Below are 20393 nucleotides of genomic sequence, written 5' to 3' on the forward strand. Positions count from 1 at the left end.
TTGTTTTGATGTCTTCCCTGGCACCGGAAGTGTTCCTCGCGGCACGGTCCGAGAGTGAACATGGCTCCTTCTGGGGTGTGCTCATGCTGAAGCAAGAGGCTACAAAAAGTCCAGCTGAGTGTGTCCCTCTAAGCACAGGTACCAGGAAAAAGTGGCTGTTACACCCGCCCGATTCACACAGGATATAGCTATTCTTCGCGGATGACTCTGCGAAAAAGTGTATTTAATTTGACACTCCGCGATTCCACTGCCACCAGCGGGCAACTTCCTTTCTCCCGGCTGCAGGGGCCAGCAGAGGCTGCCGGTGTCCCCTCGTGTTGCAGAGGGAGAGGAGGGGTGGCTGTGTAAAGGAGGAGTCCTGCCTCTCTCCCCGGCTCGCTCTGATGAGCCTCTTGTCTGCTATCCGTTCTTTCTCTCTCTCCTCCGCTAGGTGATGCATTTGTAGGCAGCGTGTTGGCTCTAGCTGGAGCTGTCAAGCTCTCTCTGGCTGCCTGCGCCCCAGCAGCAGCAGGCAGAGCAGCATCCTGCAGTGTGGACGCATCTCTCGCCCCAGGCACGGCTGCCACCTCGCCACACAGCTCCGTCTCACCACAGAACACCGCCTCAGCGCACCACCTGCTGAGCCGAGGGCGGCACAAACCGTGCTCTGTGCGCAGCCCCCACCCCGCGACCCCTCTACACCTCACCACTGGCGGACGGAGAAGCCCGGTGCTCACATACACAGATTGTTCTGCACCACTATCTGCATTAAGGACAAGTTCACTTTTTCAGGCTCTCAGTGGATTGCGTTGGCTCGATCTGGAATACCTAATTTTGCTTTCTGCACCGGATTTAGACCTTTGTCTTTTTGGAATGGTGTTTTTATCTTCCTTCATTTCATTTTACTGGTTTTGAATCGAACGAGGCTCGCTTTAATCTGAGCTGGCGGAGAACGGGGCCGAGGAGCAGGGGGGCCCATGTCACCGGGCGGCGGAGGCTGGACTGGGGGCTGTCGCCTGAGCGCCGGGGGACAGCAGGTGGAAGGCACTATCTGACGGGGAATTCAGGCGCTGGGCCCGGAGAAGGCGACCCCCACCACCCCTCACAGGCAGCGGCTCTCGCCCCCACTCCTCCTTGTGCAGAGAATCCCCCCGAAGTGAAGAGCTCGGTGCCCGTGGAGACAGCACGCCCCCTCCGCTGCCACCCGCCAGCGCATCCCCTGGGGATTAATAGAACCACGCGCGGAAGGAAGCACTGCCGCCCCCGCCTCTTCTTTTGCGCCCCCCCCCCCCCCCACACGTGGAAAACGGAGAGCCTGGAGCATGGCACTGTCCCGGCTGGTGTCCGCGCTCTGCATCCTCTGGACCGTGCCCTGCTGGGAGGCGGCGATGGCAGACTCCATCATCCACATAGGTAAGGGGGTTGTGTCCTCCGGAGAGGGCACTACTGCTGCTGTCTGTACGGCCTTCGGAGTGGGCCGTACTACTGCTGTGTTTGGACAGTTACCTCTGCACCCACTTGTAATGCCTCTCTAGTTTTAACAATGCCTCTGCCCTCTTCTACCCCTACCCCTTCTCCCGTGTTCTCTGCTCCTCCCTCGTGTTCCTACCTACCCCTATCCCTCTCCGGGGTCTTTGTGCCTTGGCCATTGCTTGTCCCTTCCTTCGATGTCTGCTGCCTCTATGCACCCTCCCCTCACCTCATGTTACTTACTGCCGACGCTCCGTGCTGCCTCTGTGCCTCTTCCCCTTCCTACCTCCCTTCTTCCCAACCATCTTTCCCTCTGCCCCATTCCTGCCCCAGTGCCTCCTCCTCTATCTCGCTAGTATTCACTGTTGACTCTCCCCCCTTCGTGCCCCGCTTGCGCTTCCCGTTGATCTCGCTGGCACAGACCCCGCGCTGAACTTGACCCGCCCGCCTCGCTGCTTTGCGCTCTTTGGAATCACCACTCCTGGGGGCAGTGATCCACTTCAGCCGCGAGCGCTCAGTTTAGCAGCAGGAGGTGGCGAGCGCAGGGTTGCATGGCCTGCTTTGAAAGAAATGCCACTTGCTGTTTAATTTCCTGGTGAACAAGGTGGTTCTCGCCGCTTGCAATTTCTTCTGTTTGTCCGCCTGTTGATCCTCTTCCCTTGCTAGCGATGACTGCACACGTTTTTTGTGTGTGAAAACAGAAATGAACGAGGTTCGGTAGCTACCACTAGGCCTATGTCTATCTGGTGTCCCCTCTCACTAACCCACAAACCTCGCTCCACCCCACCCTGCATCAATGAAACTCTGCACCCCGTGTGTCTGTCCTTCCGGTTCCTCCAAATCTGGCTTCCGAGTATTACTGCCTACTTTATGACCCCCTTTCTTGGGTTGGACGTGACGTGCGCATTTGCAGTGACTGCACGTGGCTTCCTAGTGGGCACTTCCGGGGTGGGTGACAAGGGGAGGGGGTGGGTTGCGTTCGGGTCTTCTGTTATGCAGCCTGGGGCCCTCACTTGGAGAGGCTGCCATACGTCTCCACCACTTACCAGTGACGTCTACACAAGAAATGACAGGGAGCATGAGATGCCGTCCCACAGCCCCTCGCTCACGGGTGACCAGCTCAGCCCTACACGTCCCAAAAAAACAGTACCTCAGTCTTCTCCTCAGGAGTGTGACTGTGATGTTGTCCAACCACAGGAATGGCGAGGGTGGTGATTGGGCCCAGCGACCGATTAATTGCAGATAGTGGGCGCTGGGGCTCTCGTGCTGCAGTGTTCCTCTATGATGGGCATGTACTCAAGTTGCTTGTCACAAACTCACAGATAGACAAACACAAACCCACGAATGCACACATATAAACACAAATGTACACAGAAGCACAAACATGCACAAATAAAGATGCACTCAGAATGTCCATCTAGTCCATCTTTCGGACTCAGGGGACTTGCAAAGTTGCGTTTCAGTTTGACCCCCATAAGAGGAGAAGTGGAGTGCGTGACCTTTCTCTTCCTCTCGCGTGATATCTGAGAACACACACGAACATACATACACACATACACAGTGCGTTAAATGGGCCGGTACTGAGTACCGACACGTTTTCATTTTGGAAGGAAGAGCACCTGCACTTCTTTGGAAAAACCTAATACTTTTAATTAGAGAGTACCGGCACTTCTCAGAAACAAGGTACTCTGGTACAGAGTACCTGCACTTCTATTTTTCCATTTCAAGCACTGCACACACATACACATTCGAACGAGAAGGTGCGAGGGATGCAGGGATTTTGAAGCACATCCGGTTTCACTGAACTTGAGTGCTGTGATTACTGGACTGTTAAGATCACGAAAGCAGCACCCCCTCGAGAACAACTGCACACAAACTCCCTTAACGGTTGCCTGACTCACTCGTGTCCCATTGAATTCAATGATTCATCCACCCCCTGGACACGCTGTCCTGAAAACCAAAATCAGCCTCGGCACGTGTTTAAACCAGGCCTACACCGAAGGAGGCAAGGGGGAAAGGCGGAAGGGCCAATCGCTTCTGCTTCTGGACCAAGTGAGCATTGTTTGCACAGGGTCTGCCCTAGTTACAGGGTCTGAACAGAGAGCTGTTGGTCAGACAGCGAGACGGGCCGGGGCTGTTAGGAGTTCGCACTGAGCCCAGGCAGACATGACTTAAAGAAGCAGTCTGTTTGTTGTGAACCCAAGACGCTGGGCAGGCCTCGTTAATAACATCAGGTTCCCCGAACACTGGGCCCAGTCTTATCCGAACTCTCGGCCATCCATGACTGCCACGTCAATCCAGGCTCTGAATTTAGGGTTAATACGTGCACTGTACACTTTTTAAGTGCACTTCTTATTTTATGACTCCGATGTCATTATATCACACCACAAAAGTTGTATTCTGCCTCTGTTTCCTTTCTGAAAACAGCCAATCTGCTGGCAGCATAAGCTCGACTCCCTGGTTCCGAAGCGTTCGGGTTAGCATTGGTTAACAGGATTGCACGGAACACTTCCCCTATTATATGTGTAGGCGCACTGGCAGCAGATGTATGGCCAAAGAGCCGCAGCAACAATTAGAGATTTGAGGATCCCCACCCCCTCCCTTCCGGTTATTCATGCTCTTTTGAACGCACCATTACACCTTGTTCGATATTTTCCACACGTCTGCTAGTTGATCTGCCGTGGCACTGCACCGCGCGGTGCTTAGAGCCAGGCTTCGCGGCGTCCCTGACAGCGCGCAGGCGCGCGTGGTACAGAGCGTGACTCCCTCTGCCCACGTGAGCCCAGTTTCACGCTTTCTGCCACAGGTCACGAAAAGGCACCTCACGAGGCCGCAGGGACCTCACTAAAGGAGGAGTGTATGGAGGACACCCGAAGTACACTCTGGAGAGGAAGCACCGCGGACGTCACATACTAATCAGTAGTGGCACTGACACACATCACAATCTGTCAAATGGAGCCCGAATTAGAGCGGCAGTCACTTAACTCAGCGTGTCTCTCGTATGCTTGTCTCAAGGATGGAAGACAGAGTCAGCCTCTCCTGGAAGGGAACATCTCCCTGCATATTAAACTGCAGATGTTCGAATGGCTGAGATATCGGTTAGGGCATGGGGAGTGAATGCGATGTACCTCTGTGATTTACCTCTGTGAACACAATAGATTGCCGTTTGCGTTTTGTCACGTTTAGTGTTCCAGGTAAGAAGAATATCTCCTGGATATATTACCCCGTCTTTTCATGAATTTCAGTTTTTTGGCACTGGGAGTTCCATCTATTTAATCTCCTCTTTTTTTGTTGAAACGCGAAGAACTGAACACTCTTCATCAATACGTGGTTAATACATTATTCACATGGGCCTTGCCTACGCCGCGTCTCTGAAAATTCCAGTTGGGGCAGAAGTCACAAACGTGTTTCTTGCATTTCCGGCTGTTAATTAAGTTTAAAAGGCAACCAAACCCCTCTTAACAAGGGGATTAACACGTGTTTTTGCAGTGGAAATGGCACACTGATAATTGGTGTATGTTGCTCTAAATCATTTATAATTGGTGTACTACAAAAGTGGATTCAATTACACTTTTTTCGAAAATATGCAAGGGAAAGGATAAAAAGGCAAGAACATAATGACTCTTTCCTCTTCCTTGCTATTCGTCCTCTCCTTTACCTATCCACGTACATTTACGCGACCTAAATAATTGGCGCAGCGATTTGCGATTGGCAGTTCGTTTCTCACCCAGTGTACACGAACCTGGCGTGGAAGAAGGGTGCTCCTCCATTTAGCGAGAGGCCTGAAGCACAGAAGCCTTCGTTCTTTTAACTAGGTGCCTTCTCAGCCGCCCCACACGCCTACTAAGTGGTGCAGGTCACCAGAGCAGATATGCACGTAAAAGAACGAGGGCGTAAATACCCATTTTGTCCTAAATCGCTGTATGGCTTACCCTTGGCCGAGTTGAGCCAAGCTGTGTGCCAAATTACTGCAACATTAACTATGCTGGGCCTCGGCTTCGATGAGGAGCTTGCACAATCTTAACTCGGTGGGAACCACGTGCTGTACATGTGCACGAGGGGGGCGAGAGATCTGAGGGGTGAATGCACCAAGGGCAGTAGGAGTGTGCATAGTATATGCGCTTTGGGAATGGCGTACACCGTAGCTCCACGCAGCGCTTTAGTCGTATCCACATTGCAAATGTATGGGAAGGGCACAGGTGTGCTGAGTGAATGCACACAGTGTTGTCACACAACCGCCAATTTATGTGTGAAGAGAGAGATTCGGGCATGCAGCATGAATGCGCAGAGCGCTGCAGCAATCCACTATACATGTGCACAGAGAGGGAGTAGGGGCATGCACAGAGCGCTGCAGCGATCCCCACTATACATGTGCACAGAGAGGAAGTAGGGGCATGCACAGAGCGCTGCAGCGATCCCCACTATACATGTGCACAGAGAGGGAGTAGGGGCATGCACAGAGCGCTGCAGCGATCCCCACTATACATGTGCACAGAGAGGAAGTAGGGGCATGCACAGAGCGCTGCAGCGATCCCCACTATACATGTGCACAGAGAGGGAGTAGGGACATGCCAAGAGCGCTGCAGCAATACCCACAATACATTGGCACTGAGCGTATGGGGTATGTACCCCATACTCTCAGTGCCCACGTATTGTGGGTATTGCTGTGGCTCTGCACTCAATACAATTGCCGGGAAACAGACAGGAGGTGTTTAGAATCGATGCGCAAGGCGCTGTATCATCGCCCACAATACACGTGTACGAATAAAGGGCGGGGTGTCTGCAGGGTGAATGCACACAGTGCTGTGGAAGTGCTCACAGTATATGTGCAAGGAAAGAGTTTGTGTGGTAGCAGAATGAATGCACATGGCGCCGTAGCTGTGCACTCACTGCATGTGCACAGGGGCGGGGGAGGTGTGTGTGTGTGTGTGTGTGTGGGGGGGCGTTAGGACGTCTGCAGAGCGACTGCACACAGCGAAGTAGCAGCGACCACAGTACCTGCGCATGAGGGGGGTGGGGGGCAGGAGGGCTGCAAGGGGATGCCCACCAAGGTGGTGTAGCTTTCCCGTGTACGGTGGCATGAATTGGCGGGAAAGCGTGGCTGCTAACAGATTCGCCCGTTTCGAGTTCTAGCCCACTTGATCTATTTGCAAGGTGCCCCCGCCCCAACTGCCGGCGCAGATCGAGTGAGACTTTATGAGACCACTGCGCCATAAACGCACAATTAAAGGTGCACCCGGGGACCGATGCGCTGGGAGTGAGCACCCTTAATTGGAGTATAGATTTAATTTATTCAGCGGATCATGGACATTTAATTTCGAGCTATGATTGGCTTTGCAGACATCTGCACACGGATCCACTCGGTGCTGTCCACTGATAACGTGCGACTGGCGGTGCTGAAATATGAAATCATGGATGCGTCGGTCTGGGCGTGTCGGGATTTCTGTGTATTGGTCTGCATGCATGTTTATGTGCATGTTTGAGAAAGATAGATGGCGCCTCTGTGTCAGTTAGGTAATGAGAGGATGAATGAACGTGTGTTGGTGTTTGTTTATCTGTGTAGGAAAGTCAAAAAGAATGAGTCATGATGCATTGACCGTGTATTGACTGTGTGTCAAACTAATAGATAGATAGAGAGATAGAGAGATACCGGTGTTTCTGCGTGGCTGTGCGAGTGTGTGTATCAGAGGGGTTGTATATGCCGGTTTATGTGTGATGTTGATGTGAAACAGCTGGAGTGGAAGTCATGGTGCTTTCGTGTCTTTTTTCTCGTGATGTGGGAGAGAGCGTGTCCGTGTTTTGTTGTGTTTCCCTATGACCGGGTATGTCCATGCCTGTGTGTGTGCATGCGTGCCTAAGGGTGGGTGTGAGGGTTGTGTGTATCTTTGCATCTATGTCTACACGTTGTACCTGGCCATGTTCTTGTCGGCAAGTGTGTGTTGAGCTTCTATGTTCAAAGGTGTGTTACAGCGTTTGTATATTCCTGTCACAGTATGTGTGTACAGATACTCAGATGGTCCCCGCGTTTAAACATTAGACACGACCACTATCGTAGCGTGTGAGCGCGAGGAGGCCCTGAGCAGGAAAAAGCCGGGCGCCTCCCGCAGGAATGCTCACGTGAACCCTATGCACTGGCTTCCTTACTTTCCCGCCAGAAGCAGGGTTCTGGGACCCATCAAACAGACACGCTCCTCGGGTCCGCTGCTCCCCCAGCCCGTGCATTGATTGAATAATTTCATCAGACTCGCATTACTTGATTGCTTAGAAGTTTCCTAATGATCTGTATGCTGTAGGAAGAGCCCGCGCTCCGTGCGCTGAATGCCAATGGCGCTGTGTTTTATGAGGCTATTCAAAAAGTCGCTCTGATTTATGTAGCTCCAAAGCTCCAAAGTCTTTGAGATTAGCCACGCTGGCTGCTATTTTCTTCAATACATCAGTCCTCCCACACTCGTTACTCCCTAAACACAACAGGAGTTTAGGCAAGTGCTTTAATTAAGCAGGGATTAGGCGCCATTTCCAGTCAACTGCACAGTTTATGCGCGCCTCATATCAGATATAGATTGGGTCGCATCGCGTTTTAGCATCTCTTTAGCAGTTGCCGTTCCTCGGCTGCGTGATCATTGAACAAGGCCGGCTTTATTGGCGGGTCTGTGGACCACAGCTGCTGGGTTCACCGCGTGCTGGATTGTGCAGCGGGTCGAGCTGGGAAGACGTGCACCTGAGAGAGACTGCACGGCACTGGATGCACGTTTTAGCCTCTGGCCTATGAGGGAGCGACGGCGTTGCATGGTAACATGGAAGCACGGGGCAGGATGTACCTCACAGTGAATAGTGTTCATTCGAGTGGCGACTGTGCATTCTACGACTTTCTAGAAGCGCCAGCTCCCCTTGTTCAAAGGCAAAGTACCTCAAAAAGAGATACTAAAATGCGATTGTAATGATTGTTCAAACACTGGAATATTGCTTGCAAGCCCTAATGAGAAGAATTTCATATTTTTTATTTATGTCGTGCATTGATTGTGAACCGTGACTCTGAATTCTGCTCCCCCAGCACCTAAGGAAGTGGTCTGTCCCAAACTGGCAGACCAAAACATGACCTACACGCACCGAATAACAAGACAACTAGTTATATTTTGTTTTGATGGGCCTTTCTCAGTGATATGTAGAGGCCATGTGTGGACACAGGCTAATCCACTGTGGGACCTTCAATGGAAATCACACTCTAAGAAAACACTATACAGGCGGGAGAGGGAAAGGGAGCCAGGCGAGGGTGGTTTTCGTGTATCACAGAGTATCTCATTTTGACCGAGAAGGAAACAGGTCGTGAAGCACATAAAATGTGTCCTCTGTTTAACCTATAAATAAACATTGTTAATTTGCTTATCAATACACGATATTAACAGATCATTTGCATCAGCACAAATTCAATAGGCCAAAAAGAAACGCTTCAAACTAATTTGGATTCCTAGATCTGCGTCTCCTGAGCCCACAATTCTAAGGGAGAGTTGGCAACCTACTTCTTTTAACAGACACACCATGACTTGGCAGGACACGCAGACGTCTTTTAGGCTTCTGCTTGTAACAATGGCACCTGAAACTTTACCTGGGAGAGGTCAACGAGCTACTAACCTCCTACTACAGAAACAAAAAATATTTTATATATATTTTGGCAGGGCCTTTTTTGAAACACAGTGCTTATTTTTGACTTCATTTGGCAGAGATTTTATTAGAGGACTGTTGTCTAGATGCAGGGTGTTTGGAGCAATCCTGTTTTTCTGATGAGATCTAAATCTGAACATGTCCTTCCTGGATTTAGTGTGATCGAGAACACCCCCATGTCTGTACTAATGGTGCAGTGCACTTTGCAGTAACCCTGATAGGTCTGTAAACACGATGTGATAAACGGCGCATGATGCAATAGATTTATTCACTCCTAGGTGTAGCGCACGAGGCAGTATGTTTTATTATTCCATCGTTCATGTGAACCCATGCATGTCAATTACAACATTTAATTCTGTGATAAGAATCTCTTGTTCGGTCTTCTTTAATGTATGGAAAGATTCCAAGACCTATCACCAAGATGTCTGGATCACAGTGCTATCAGTATGATAATGGCACAACAGTGTGAATTCAATTATCTCTCTATCTCCAGACAGCACTTCGTTCCTCAGATTGTGCGGTTGAGGACAAAAAGCAATAAAGCAAAATTTTGTTCAAAAATAAATATCTGGAAAGCACATGCTGTGGTTGTCAGGTAAAAAGGGCAAAGTATGGCACTTTGTAAAAGGGTGTGTTCACCCTGTCATCCACAACACGTGGAATTTGCGAATGGTTTGTAGTTGATGACTGAGTATTGAGTCCCAGGTTATGGAAATTCTAAGGATTTCCATTGCTGTGCATGGGATTGGTGGACTAACAGCTGTTTGTGATATCATGGCTGACCGGTATGATCTACCTGCTGGAAGTGATTGAATTGCAATACCATGTACCCGGGATTTGTCGCCAGACTAGTGGCCCCGAATTGTACATTGTTCGGCCAGAAGTTATCGCTCTATCTCTTTTTGTCTGTGCTTAATTAGTGTTATTTCTTCCAATTTTCCTTACTTTCTCTGATTATTCCATTAGATAGAAAACTAGTCACTTAAACATATCTAAGAAATAAAGAGCTATGGTGTTGGCACAGTATATAGAAATAATAGTTGGCAATATTGTTTATATTAGAACAATTTCACAAATGAAATAGTTAATTTTACAGTTTTAGGTATATTGCTGTAGCTATGTTTAAAATTGTTCGAGAACTCGAAAATATTTTAAAAAATAATTTAAGAAATTTGAGAAACTAGAACTACTCATGATAAAGCATTCTTTCCATTTTGTCAAAGTGATCTGCTAAGCGTGTGCGGTTCTGAGTCAAAACACCGAGGCATGCCTTAATCATTTCATATTGCATTTTAGCTCAGCATAAGCATTGTTATAGTTTGATTAGGGCACAGTTCGACTTATTTAAATATTTTTGAATAATAAAAGTAACGAAAATATTAATAGCATAAAGTGTCCCACACATATAGGAAGACCTTAATTTAAAATCTTATATTGTAGCAGGCAATAGCATGAAGAAAAACATTTTAAAGAGCACCAATATGACAAAGTTCCCATTACATGAGATGTGGGGTTGAGAGATGGGTAGAAGAAACAACATGAATGTGTTTGTAAGGACCATTGACATCTCTTTCCTGCCCCTTTGTGTCCTCTGACTTTGCTTGTAGAAACATTGTCCATAGAAGTAGTTCAAGGAGTGCAAAGAGAATGTGACATGTAAGGGGCTCGTAACACATACAGATTGAAGGATGTCTCACTATAGAAACACATTTTTCACCTGAAGACCTTGGTGATGCCCAGGATAACTGTATCAGCCCTTGGCTTTACCAACATGCCCTAAAAATATATTTCTAAACCAGATGTTTGAGGATGCAAGTGGTCGGCATCTGTCTGTGGGGGGATTTCCAGGTAATGCCAGATAAATTTATTTACAAGTTGCAGCCAGCTTAGTATTATTGAAAAGTGCAGTAGTAGATTGACAGTAGTGTCACGATTGGGCCACTGAAATAAAGTAGAGTTACACCAATAAAAAGATTGCGACGACCTGGTAATGCATTGATTGTGACCTACATAACTCAATATGGTGGCTTCTCAGTGGCATTGATATTTCTACTGCACTGCACCCTGGAGGATGATTCCTGAGAGCAGAAGAGTGATTCTCCTGCAATGTCACCAGCCAATTTCAAGTACCTGACTGCTAAATCTTTGGTCCACGCACCTTATCTAGAGTTAGCCATATCATAAGTATATTAGTGACAGAGTATCTGTTGGGTTCATCAATGGGATAATTGGTCCGATGACTTGGTAGAATAGTGGCCACCAGAAGAAGAATTTATTAAGGGTGGATGGTGTTCTGTCTTTTTACCTTGTCCGTTACCACCTGCATGACATGATAACATGACAAGGTATTATTAATTATCAAAAAATATAGATGTTCACCTTTGTGCACAAATCAGCCAATACATGTTTTGATCTCTCTGGCTTATCAGCCAAGAGCTTTCTCAAGGATTTACAAGTCACTTGATCACAACTTCATAGCTAATATGATCATGGAGAGGAAAAAGGTAGATTCTGTTCAAAATATTTTGTTTCAAATTTGGTATAATGCTTGACATTTGATCCAATGCGCATGTCACATGGAGAATAAACTTAACAACTTTATTCACTCCTTAAAGCAGAACATATAGTTATGTATTAAAAAGCCAAACCTCCAACCAAAAGAGCAGAATACCAATTTCTATAAAGGTGAGCATTTTACTACAGTGTTTTCAAAATAGCTCACCCTTGTGTTTTAAGATAAATTTCTTTAGAAGACGATAAGTACATTAACAGCAACTAACATTGTAAATGTTTTTATACAGTTCAAAACAGTATGCTAGTTTTGAAAAATATTGTCTACTTTTTATAACAATATTTGCTAGTCATATATCATATTTTATTCCCAACATTTTGCGGGGTAGATTTCAAAATCAGCTGCTAGAACTATCCAGTTTCCCAGAAGAAGCACAGTTCATGTAAAATACTTAGGTTAAAGGATATTGTTCTTAGGCCAAATTAAAGACTTAGCGCACCAGATATATGACTTTTTTGTGTATTTGATCTGCAGGGATGAAGATTGTTATTACAGAAGGTATGTTCTCTGATAGGGAATGCACAAAACAAGCTGTAGTGAACAGTCATTCAAAAGAGGATGTTCCCTTATTTGTTGGTTGGTTTGGCACTATTAAATCAATGGAGGGCCTTTGCCCATGTGCATGTCCTTATTACTGTAATTTGCCCATTGTTCAGTAAGGTCTCGGAAGCACTCTGGGCTCGATTTGTTGCAGAATGTTCTCATTGCAGAGATTTTGCCATGAGTGCGGATACTCCACCACAACTGCGGGGAAGTGCATGCCATGACTGCAGAGGCTCTTTGTGATTAGGGCCCTCTGTATGTCCACAAATCACCCCAAAGTGGCTTTAAGTCATATGCAACCTTTCTGTAAAGCAATTAAAAAAGAACAGAACAAATAGGGGATACTACACTGTTGGTGCACACCCTGCTATGGCAGAATTTGGTGAGAGGTGCTGTGGTTCATGGGACACCATGGCACTGGGCAACCAGGTGGGTGCACTCACAAAATATACCCTCTTGGGAGTCCATAGCCACTGCAAATGGAGGCTTGTTTGCCACTGTGAAGTTACAGTGTGATTAGGTTTGCACTGTCATCATCTGCACGTGATAGCCTGCATTTGGGCCTTTATCATTGCACTAACGGCTGGTGGTTGCTGTGTCAGAATTCACCTTTCTGCACAGGGCCCTTCAGGACTCCTCTCAAATATTTTAAGGTACCAGCACTCTTCACTTTCCCCATCTTTTAAACAGCCACTGCAGAGGCCCTCACAGTATATGTGAATGTTAGCTCAATGGAGTTCCAATTAATTTGCACTTTACATGTTTTAGGGGCTGTGAACATATTCAGATCTGTGAACATACTGTATTCAGATCTAGGCCTGGCACCCGGCTGTAATCCCTGATTTCTAACAAGACCAAAGGTGTTCAGAGCATGAACATTAACCACACATAAGCTTGAAGACCCATTAAAAAGCCCACCCAGTGATTAATTTCAAAGTATACGTCAACATTCAAGCTGACATCAACAAACAAAGGAACATTCTAGAATATGTATACTGCTGATGATTCCCAGTGATGCAGGTCTGGGTTAAGTAAATCGTTAATTTATTGCTTCACTGGATAGCTACTTTAAGCCTTGGTGTCACAGTCTATATGAAATTTCACACCAATACATACACATTTTCTTCTTCCATAATTAAGAACACTTTACCACAGTGATGGATCGCCTGTAAGTAGGAGCAGCCATCTTGTAGGACACCGTCATGTTCCTTGCTTAAGTATCCTTTGCTGTGTAATCAATCAGAACACCAATCCTGAGCACAAGAATCCCATGGGTGGATTTGTGATAGACAAATATATTGATTCTTTGAATATTCTTACATAGGACTAAGTCCTCACTTATACAAGCATGCCAACCGAGGGGGAATACCGCAAGCAGTAATCACATTCAGGATTAGAGGATATCTCGTGGTTAGTATTTTCAACGCTTGACTAGCGATCATTATTCTTACTGCAAGTTTTCGGTATTTATGTGAGAACCATTTACCGGCATTTTCGTGCTATTAGTAGTGCTCATATTGTCCATCATATAATCATATTATAGCCTTAGAACCCGCCGTAGCGGGCTCTACCGGCTATTAAAGGCCCGCTCCCCGTTCGGCTCGGGCATTTAACAAGGGAGAGGGACTTTAATAGCTGGTAGAGCCCGCTAAGGCGGGTTCTAAGGCTATTAGAACATTCTGCCACTCAGGGCAGAATGTTCTATTAAAAAAAAAAAAAAATCACGGAGCCCGAGGGGATTAAGATCCCCTCGGGCTCCGTGAGGCTTTGTTCACAGCTGTTGCTGTGAACAAGGCTGCGGGCTTTTACCGGCCAGTAAAAGCCCGCAGCACTCCATTGTTTTCAATGGAGCCCCCAGCATTCCAATGTTCTAAATAACATTATTGCATTTGAGGAAATCGACTTGCATTATTCTAAACTAGCGGAACTTGCTAAGTGTGCAGCAATCCTAATACTGCGCATTTAAAACATTTTTCTAAATGAACGCGCTAGTGTTATGCCCAATATAAAATGTTTCATCATATTGTGCAGACCAGATGGTTTCATTCAGCATCCAAATATATCGAAATGTTGGTCGCACAAAACAAGTCATACATGTTTTACTATAAAACATATTTCCAACCAGATGTTTGTTGAATACCTATACTTAAAATATCTGCATAATATACCACTTCGCCAACTTTTCTTCTTTAGTACATGTTTTAAATTATTGTCAGCGTGAAAATATCTTTCACAATCCATCTATTTGCATTTGGCTGGCCATTTGCATGTTTGAGCTCACTTCTAATCCAAAGAAGAATGCTTCTGGAAATGGAGAGGTAATATTCATATATGTTTGATTCCTTCGTATTACATTATGTTACGCTTTGTTATACCAAATTGGTATATAATGTTATTGCATAGCCTGACATCAATACCATGTCCTAGTCATCTTTTACAAAAAATATAGCCCAACTGGAATTAACAATAGCAAATCTACCCTGAATTGGGTTGATATCCTCATTGGGATTAACAATAAAAAATCTACATTGAATGGCTTGATATTTTTGAAAACGATATTTAGGACACAGTATTTATGTCAGAAGTTTTTCGGTATACGATATTCCGATATAGAACTCCATTTCAGTCGTGCACATTGCACCATTATTACGGTCCAGGAGAGCTCTTGGCTGCCACAAAGCTGCTTCACCACAAGAGTCCAAGGTTCCCATCACCACCCAGAGTCACATTTGGTAATTTGGTCTAATTATTTACTGAGCTATGGGGGGTATGATTTTGATTTTGGGAAGGTGTGCTTGCAAGGCTTTACAAACGCTTTAGGTTGCTAAGTTGATCATTTTCTCTTGTTTGTAAATACACCGAGCATTGTTTTGCTGCTAATGTGTAATATATGAGTTGTGGTGGATGTGTGTGTGATATTCTGGGAAACATGATATTTGTGAATAAAATGCATATGTTTTCACAATGAGCAGTGTTGGTGTACCGTTTTTGTGAGGTGAATGGCCTTATATTCGTTGTTCTTTTTGATGTGTTTTAACGAGTTTGCAGGAGTATCATGAAGGAGATTGCACTAAAAGGTAGCATTTCCAGGCCAGCATATCCTAGCAGTGCTGTGTTGGATGTAGGCAACATTTCTATACATCAAAGTGATCAATATGGTGTATTAGAAGAAAACAGATTTCTGAGAATAAACAAGGGCATGGGACTTGGCCAGAAAATATTAGAAGTATTGGAAATCCAGCAGACAATATATATTACTCTTTCTTCTACTTAGGCTAGCCCGACTTAAGTCATTTCCTTTTGTGAAACAGTGACTAGAAGCCTATGGTTATGATCTGGCACTGTTACAGCAGATGGTGGGGCGTTGAAACAAGGCATACTTACTGTTGAGATGCTCTAGAAGGCTTACACACATAGCAGCTCTTCCTTTCTGACTTCTGTCTTAGATTTCCCTATAAGCATATACACTGTACAAATTATCAACTTTCTATCCATTCCACATCGCTAAGGTCAGAATGGACATTAGGTAAATCAGTGCTGTGTCTTTGATCTAAAGATCATGGCCAAATAGAGAGAAACATTTTCATTTGTTTTTGTAATGTTAGAGGCGCTGAGTTTTGTTGTTGTTGATGTCCACTCTAACACCCACAGACAAAGAACTTACATACCCAATGGCATATCAAGGAGTCATTTCCCGTCTCAACATCATTAACCTACATAGCTGAAAGGCCAGGGTCACACTTTCAGATGGGCTTCCACGCAATTTCCCCCAGTGGATTAGAACACTCAATATAAGCTATGGATCTAGAAAAACTAGAACCCTCCGCCATGCCAAAATTGATTTCAGATCAGAACAAATTTATGATGTTGATTTTTTTTAGTAAACTTGAAAATAATGCAGAGAATTCAGAAAATGTCCGTTGTGTGGTTACAGACAGTATTTGGGTGAGTTTTGGTGGGAGACTCACTGACCATTAACTTTTGCATAATATGATCTGGCTGCTTCAAGTTCTTTCTGGCAACTCTCAAAGTTTCAATATTTTCTGACTTGAAAGAAACATAACCATATGGCATAACTATCTCTTTTACATTATACCAAAAATGTGAAAAAAATGTACAGTTTCTTTTTTCTGAAAAGATTAATACAAACCAAAGGCACATATTTGTATTGAGCAAATAATTAGTTGGGATCACGAAAAATGTAAAGTCAATATTAAACATGCTCTTTTGAACAAATTTACTAAATTTATACTTCTGATCTGTGTGTCAGAACTTTATTATCATTTATTGTTATATGCTATTTTTTTGGCTGGATGGGTCAGAGCTGTATTGAAATCTACCTGATTAGTAAATTATATTCCTTTTCCCCCCAAGAAAATATGTAGGTTATTGAAAGATATGTTTATAGACAAAATATTGTAAATTTATTTCCCAGACTCGTAATGAAAATGTTTTAACTAAAGAACAATCAAAAACACGTGCGTTTAATTGCTGTTTTCTTTGGAGCATGACTAGATTTTATTGTCTGTAGTTAGTTAGTTAGTAGATGAAGATCTTTAGGGGTATAACAAAGTCTATTATAAAAATAAAATAATGTTTTAGTTGTACTTGCTGATTGAGACATTGTATGGAGTTTTGACCATATTTTGTTCCATGTATGCAAAGGAAATACTTGGTTAACTCATGTTCCCATGTTAATTCTACTTTAGATTTTCATCTCTAACTTTGGGAATTAATGAGAAGTTTGTATATGAAAGATGCCTTTACCTGCGAAGAAAAGTTGTAAGCTTAAGAAAAGGCTTGTGTAGGGGAAAGTGAGGGTGAAAGTTAGGATACAAATTGACAGAGAATGCTTTTGAGGTGTGATACTAAGCAGCTTAGTAGGTGGATATTCCACATTTTTGTTCAGTATCCTGAAAGTCAAGAGGGACTTTATCTGAGACTAAATGATCCAAGGTTATAATATCTTTTTATATGCATTCTTTCATGGAGAAAACTTGATTATTTAATTTGATATTTTTACTGCACCATATAGGAGTTTGTCTAAGATTCTACCATGAGGAGTTGGAACAGATGAGTAGGGGTATGGCAATAGAGATAGAGTGAGTAAATATTGGTGAAAGGAAGGATTTGGGGAATTTAAAAAACAAATTGCATTCCTTAATTAAAATGGTGTGATTAATGAGTGTTCTAATTGGCTTCATATGGTGGTGGGGCCGGGAGGTGGAAGAAAGGGACATACAGATGTGCTTTAAACTGAAAGCGGAATGATATTGCTTAAAATGTGGAAAATTGATTCCTCCAATATCTCTGAATTGCTGTAGTTTGGTTAATCAAATATGTGATTTCTCTCTGTTCCATAAACACTAATGTATTAATAGCCTTGAAAAAAACAACGCAGAGTGTAACTGGAAGCATGGAGAAATAAAAATGTACTCTGGGTAACATAGGATAAATATAAGGGATAACATCTTTTGGGTATATTACAAATTTGTGACCTAACTTTATTGAGATTTATTTGGAAAGTGTCTTTGATGGATTTAGAGTATAAGATACCTAAACATTTGATACTTTTAGGATTCCAAGTAAAACCAGTAGCTTTAAACAGGTCATGGCATAACCTCTGATTTATCTAAGTTTTTGACTCGCTGGTGTGGCTAATTTCATGTTTATCTGTGATGATATTAATCTTAGATTTTTGCTTCTTAATTTTTAAATAGTTTGAAAATAATCTGCCCATTTTTATTTTTGCTCCCATAAAATGTGGAATTTATTTTTCGTTTTCCAAAGATTGTTTGTTGTATGTAGGTTAGCTTCGATTAATCTGGATAAGTTATCTGTCTTCTTGGAGGAAAAGTATTTATGTTCAAGAATTTTGATTTTTGTGAGCAATTGAGAGGATTCCTTGAGAATTATTTTCTCTTTGGTTGCAGCATAATCCACAATCAAGCACCTAGCATTGTCTTTGAAACCATTTCATACAGAATTTATCTGACTTTCTGAGAGCAGAGTAATTGTAAATATTCTTCAGCAAACACTGTAAATTGTTCAATTAATAAATTATCATGTATTAGGGTATTTTTTAACCTCCAGTGATTCAAGAAGGGGGAGTTGTTTGGGAAACCTAAGTCAACAATAACCATGGGCAAGAATAAAATGTTAATTTTAAGACATCAAACCCTTGGAGGAAATTTATTGATAGACAGTTTTATGCATTTTAGTAGGAGTGTATCGAGTGTGAGAATGATGGTCAACAAAGGGGTGCATTGGTTGATTGCAATCACCCCCCACCAAAAGATTATCTGAAGTACAGGATGATAAGGAAGAAGAAAAGGTGACCCAAAATTGAGGTTGAACTCCTGTAGGGCTATTAGCACTAAATATGGAAAACAGTGTGCATTAATCTTAATGGTCAATAGAGTCCATTTACCTGCATCTTCTTCAGCCTTTCATGACCTGTATTTGTAGGGATTTGTGAAACAAAATTAGTACACCATTTCTGTTATGAACTGCAGGGGAACCAAAACATGCCTGACCCAATCTGTGCATAAACAGTTAAAGTCCTGTTCTTTAAGGTGTGTTTCTTGTAGAAGAGCAATTTGACAATTTGGTTTGGGAGGTGAGTAAGCAATCTATGGGCCTGATTTAAGGAAAGTTCCTTGCACCCCTTAGTACCCCTAACGCCACAATGTGTATGCCATATGTAAGATACGGTGCACCATGGCAGTAGTTAGGGAACTAGCGTAAACATTTTTGATGCTAGTTTGGAGCTTGCAGGATTAGTGTAAAAAATGTTGATGGTAATCCTGCAGAGCCCATTGAGGCCCATTATAAACAATGGTGTGTTTCTTTTTAATGCCTGCTCTGAGCAGGCATTAGAAGTGCAGAAAAAAATGTTAACATTTTTTCAGCCCTCTTTATGGGGGAACACCCCATTTGCATACATTATGCCTGGTGCAAGCATAATGTAGCGCAAAGGGTTACAAAGTGGTTCAATGGAGGCATTGCACCACTTTGTAAATTTGGTGCATCAATTTGGCCTCATTGGGCCACATTAGCGTACATAAAAATGCTAATGTGGCACTAGGTACTCTGAAATCTTCCCCTATGTATTTTAACTGGATTTTGTAAACCTTTAATGTTCTAGGGAACATTATGAAGAATGGTCATTTGTGAAACAGTAGAAGACATTTAGACAATAACAAAAGTAAACCTATGATAAGGACAACATCAGGCTTGTATTATTCAATAGAATGAGAAGTCATGAACATTTGACTATACATGGTCGCATGTCAATAGCAATATTGCATTATAAGATGAGAAAGAAAGTGGGAGAGTACAGAGAAAATGAAGAAAAAAGAAATTATGAGATGGAAATGTGAATGAGAAGGTAGAGAGAGCTCTCCAGTGCTAGAGGAAAAGGAAGATAATGAAAAGCGAAAAGGCTTTAGCCATAATTGTCATGGAAATAAATGAATGTACTTGTGATGGGAGAATGGGTTGAGCAAAAAAATCAGAGGCCAACCAATAGTCAACCTCCAAGGAAAGTGAATTAATATTTAAATAGATCAAACATATATATTAATAAATCTAACAATTGACGTTTAGACTTAACATGCAATTAACAGTGTACTATTAACATTACATGGACACGAAAACACAGACATAAAACGTTCTCTTGTCTCGATGGTCCCGTGAGAACTTGGTACCGTCAAAAATAAATGAAAGTTTAAGAGACCCACACAGAGGAAATCAAGTTTTGCTGAGTTCTATAGCTTCTCCCTTGGGAGTATATGCAACTTGTTTCAAATCCAAAGGGCTATTAAATGTAGTTTGTTCTGTTGCCAAAGGTAACTTTAAAGAAACAATAGTGAATAAGGGCATAATGTGCATTCATAGATCTCAAGGGTGGTCTAAGGTCTAGAAATTCCTTCCTTCTGTTGGCCATCGGCCTGGCTACATCTTGACTGAAGAAAATCTTTTTGCCAGACCATAGCCTTTGTTTGCATTGTTTTTAGCAGCTGTTAGAACTATCATCAAATCTGAATATTGTTAAAAGAGGGTAATGATCCCTCTTGGTTTGGATGAAGTAGATGATTGTGACAATCCAATAAGATGAGTTCACTCGGTATTGAGGCCAGTGGTGTCCTGTAGGCCAACAATCTTTTGA

General features: G+C 43.7%; 1 protein-coding gene across 2 annotated transcripts in view; it reads left to right on the plus strand.

The window, feature by feature from the left end:
• The first annotated feature begins 374 nt into the window (after positions 1-374).
• Positions 375-20393, plus strand: part of GRID2 (glutamate ionotropic receptor delta type subunit 2) — a 2834743-nt gene continuing 2814724 nt past the window's right edge. Inside the window, exon 1 of one of the 2 annotated variants that reach the window (XM_069238009.1) lies at positions 375-1392. In XM_069238009.1, the coding sequence (XP_069094110.1) occupies positions 1302-1392 (91 nt within the window). In that variant the 5' untranslated portion in view covers positions 375-1301. The remainder of the gene's footprint in view (positions 1393-20393) is intronic. The other variant, XM_069238018.1, reaches the window with a different exon arrangement.

This window comes from Pleurodeles waltl, chromosome 1_2 (genome assembly GCF_031143425.1).
Source record: "Pleurodeles waltl isolate 20211129_DDA chromosome 1_2, aPleWal1.hap1.20221129, whole genome shotgun sequence".
Classification (NCBI taxonomy): Eukaryota; Metazoa; Chordata; class Amphibia; order Caudata; family Salamandridae; genus Pleurodeles; species Pleurodeles waltl.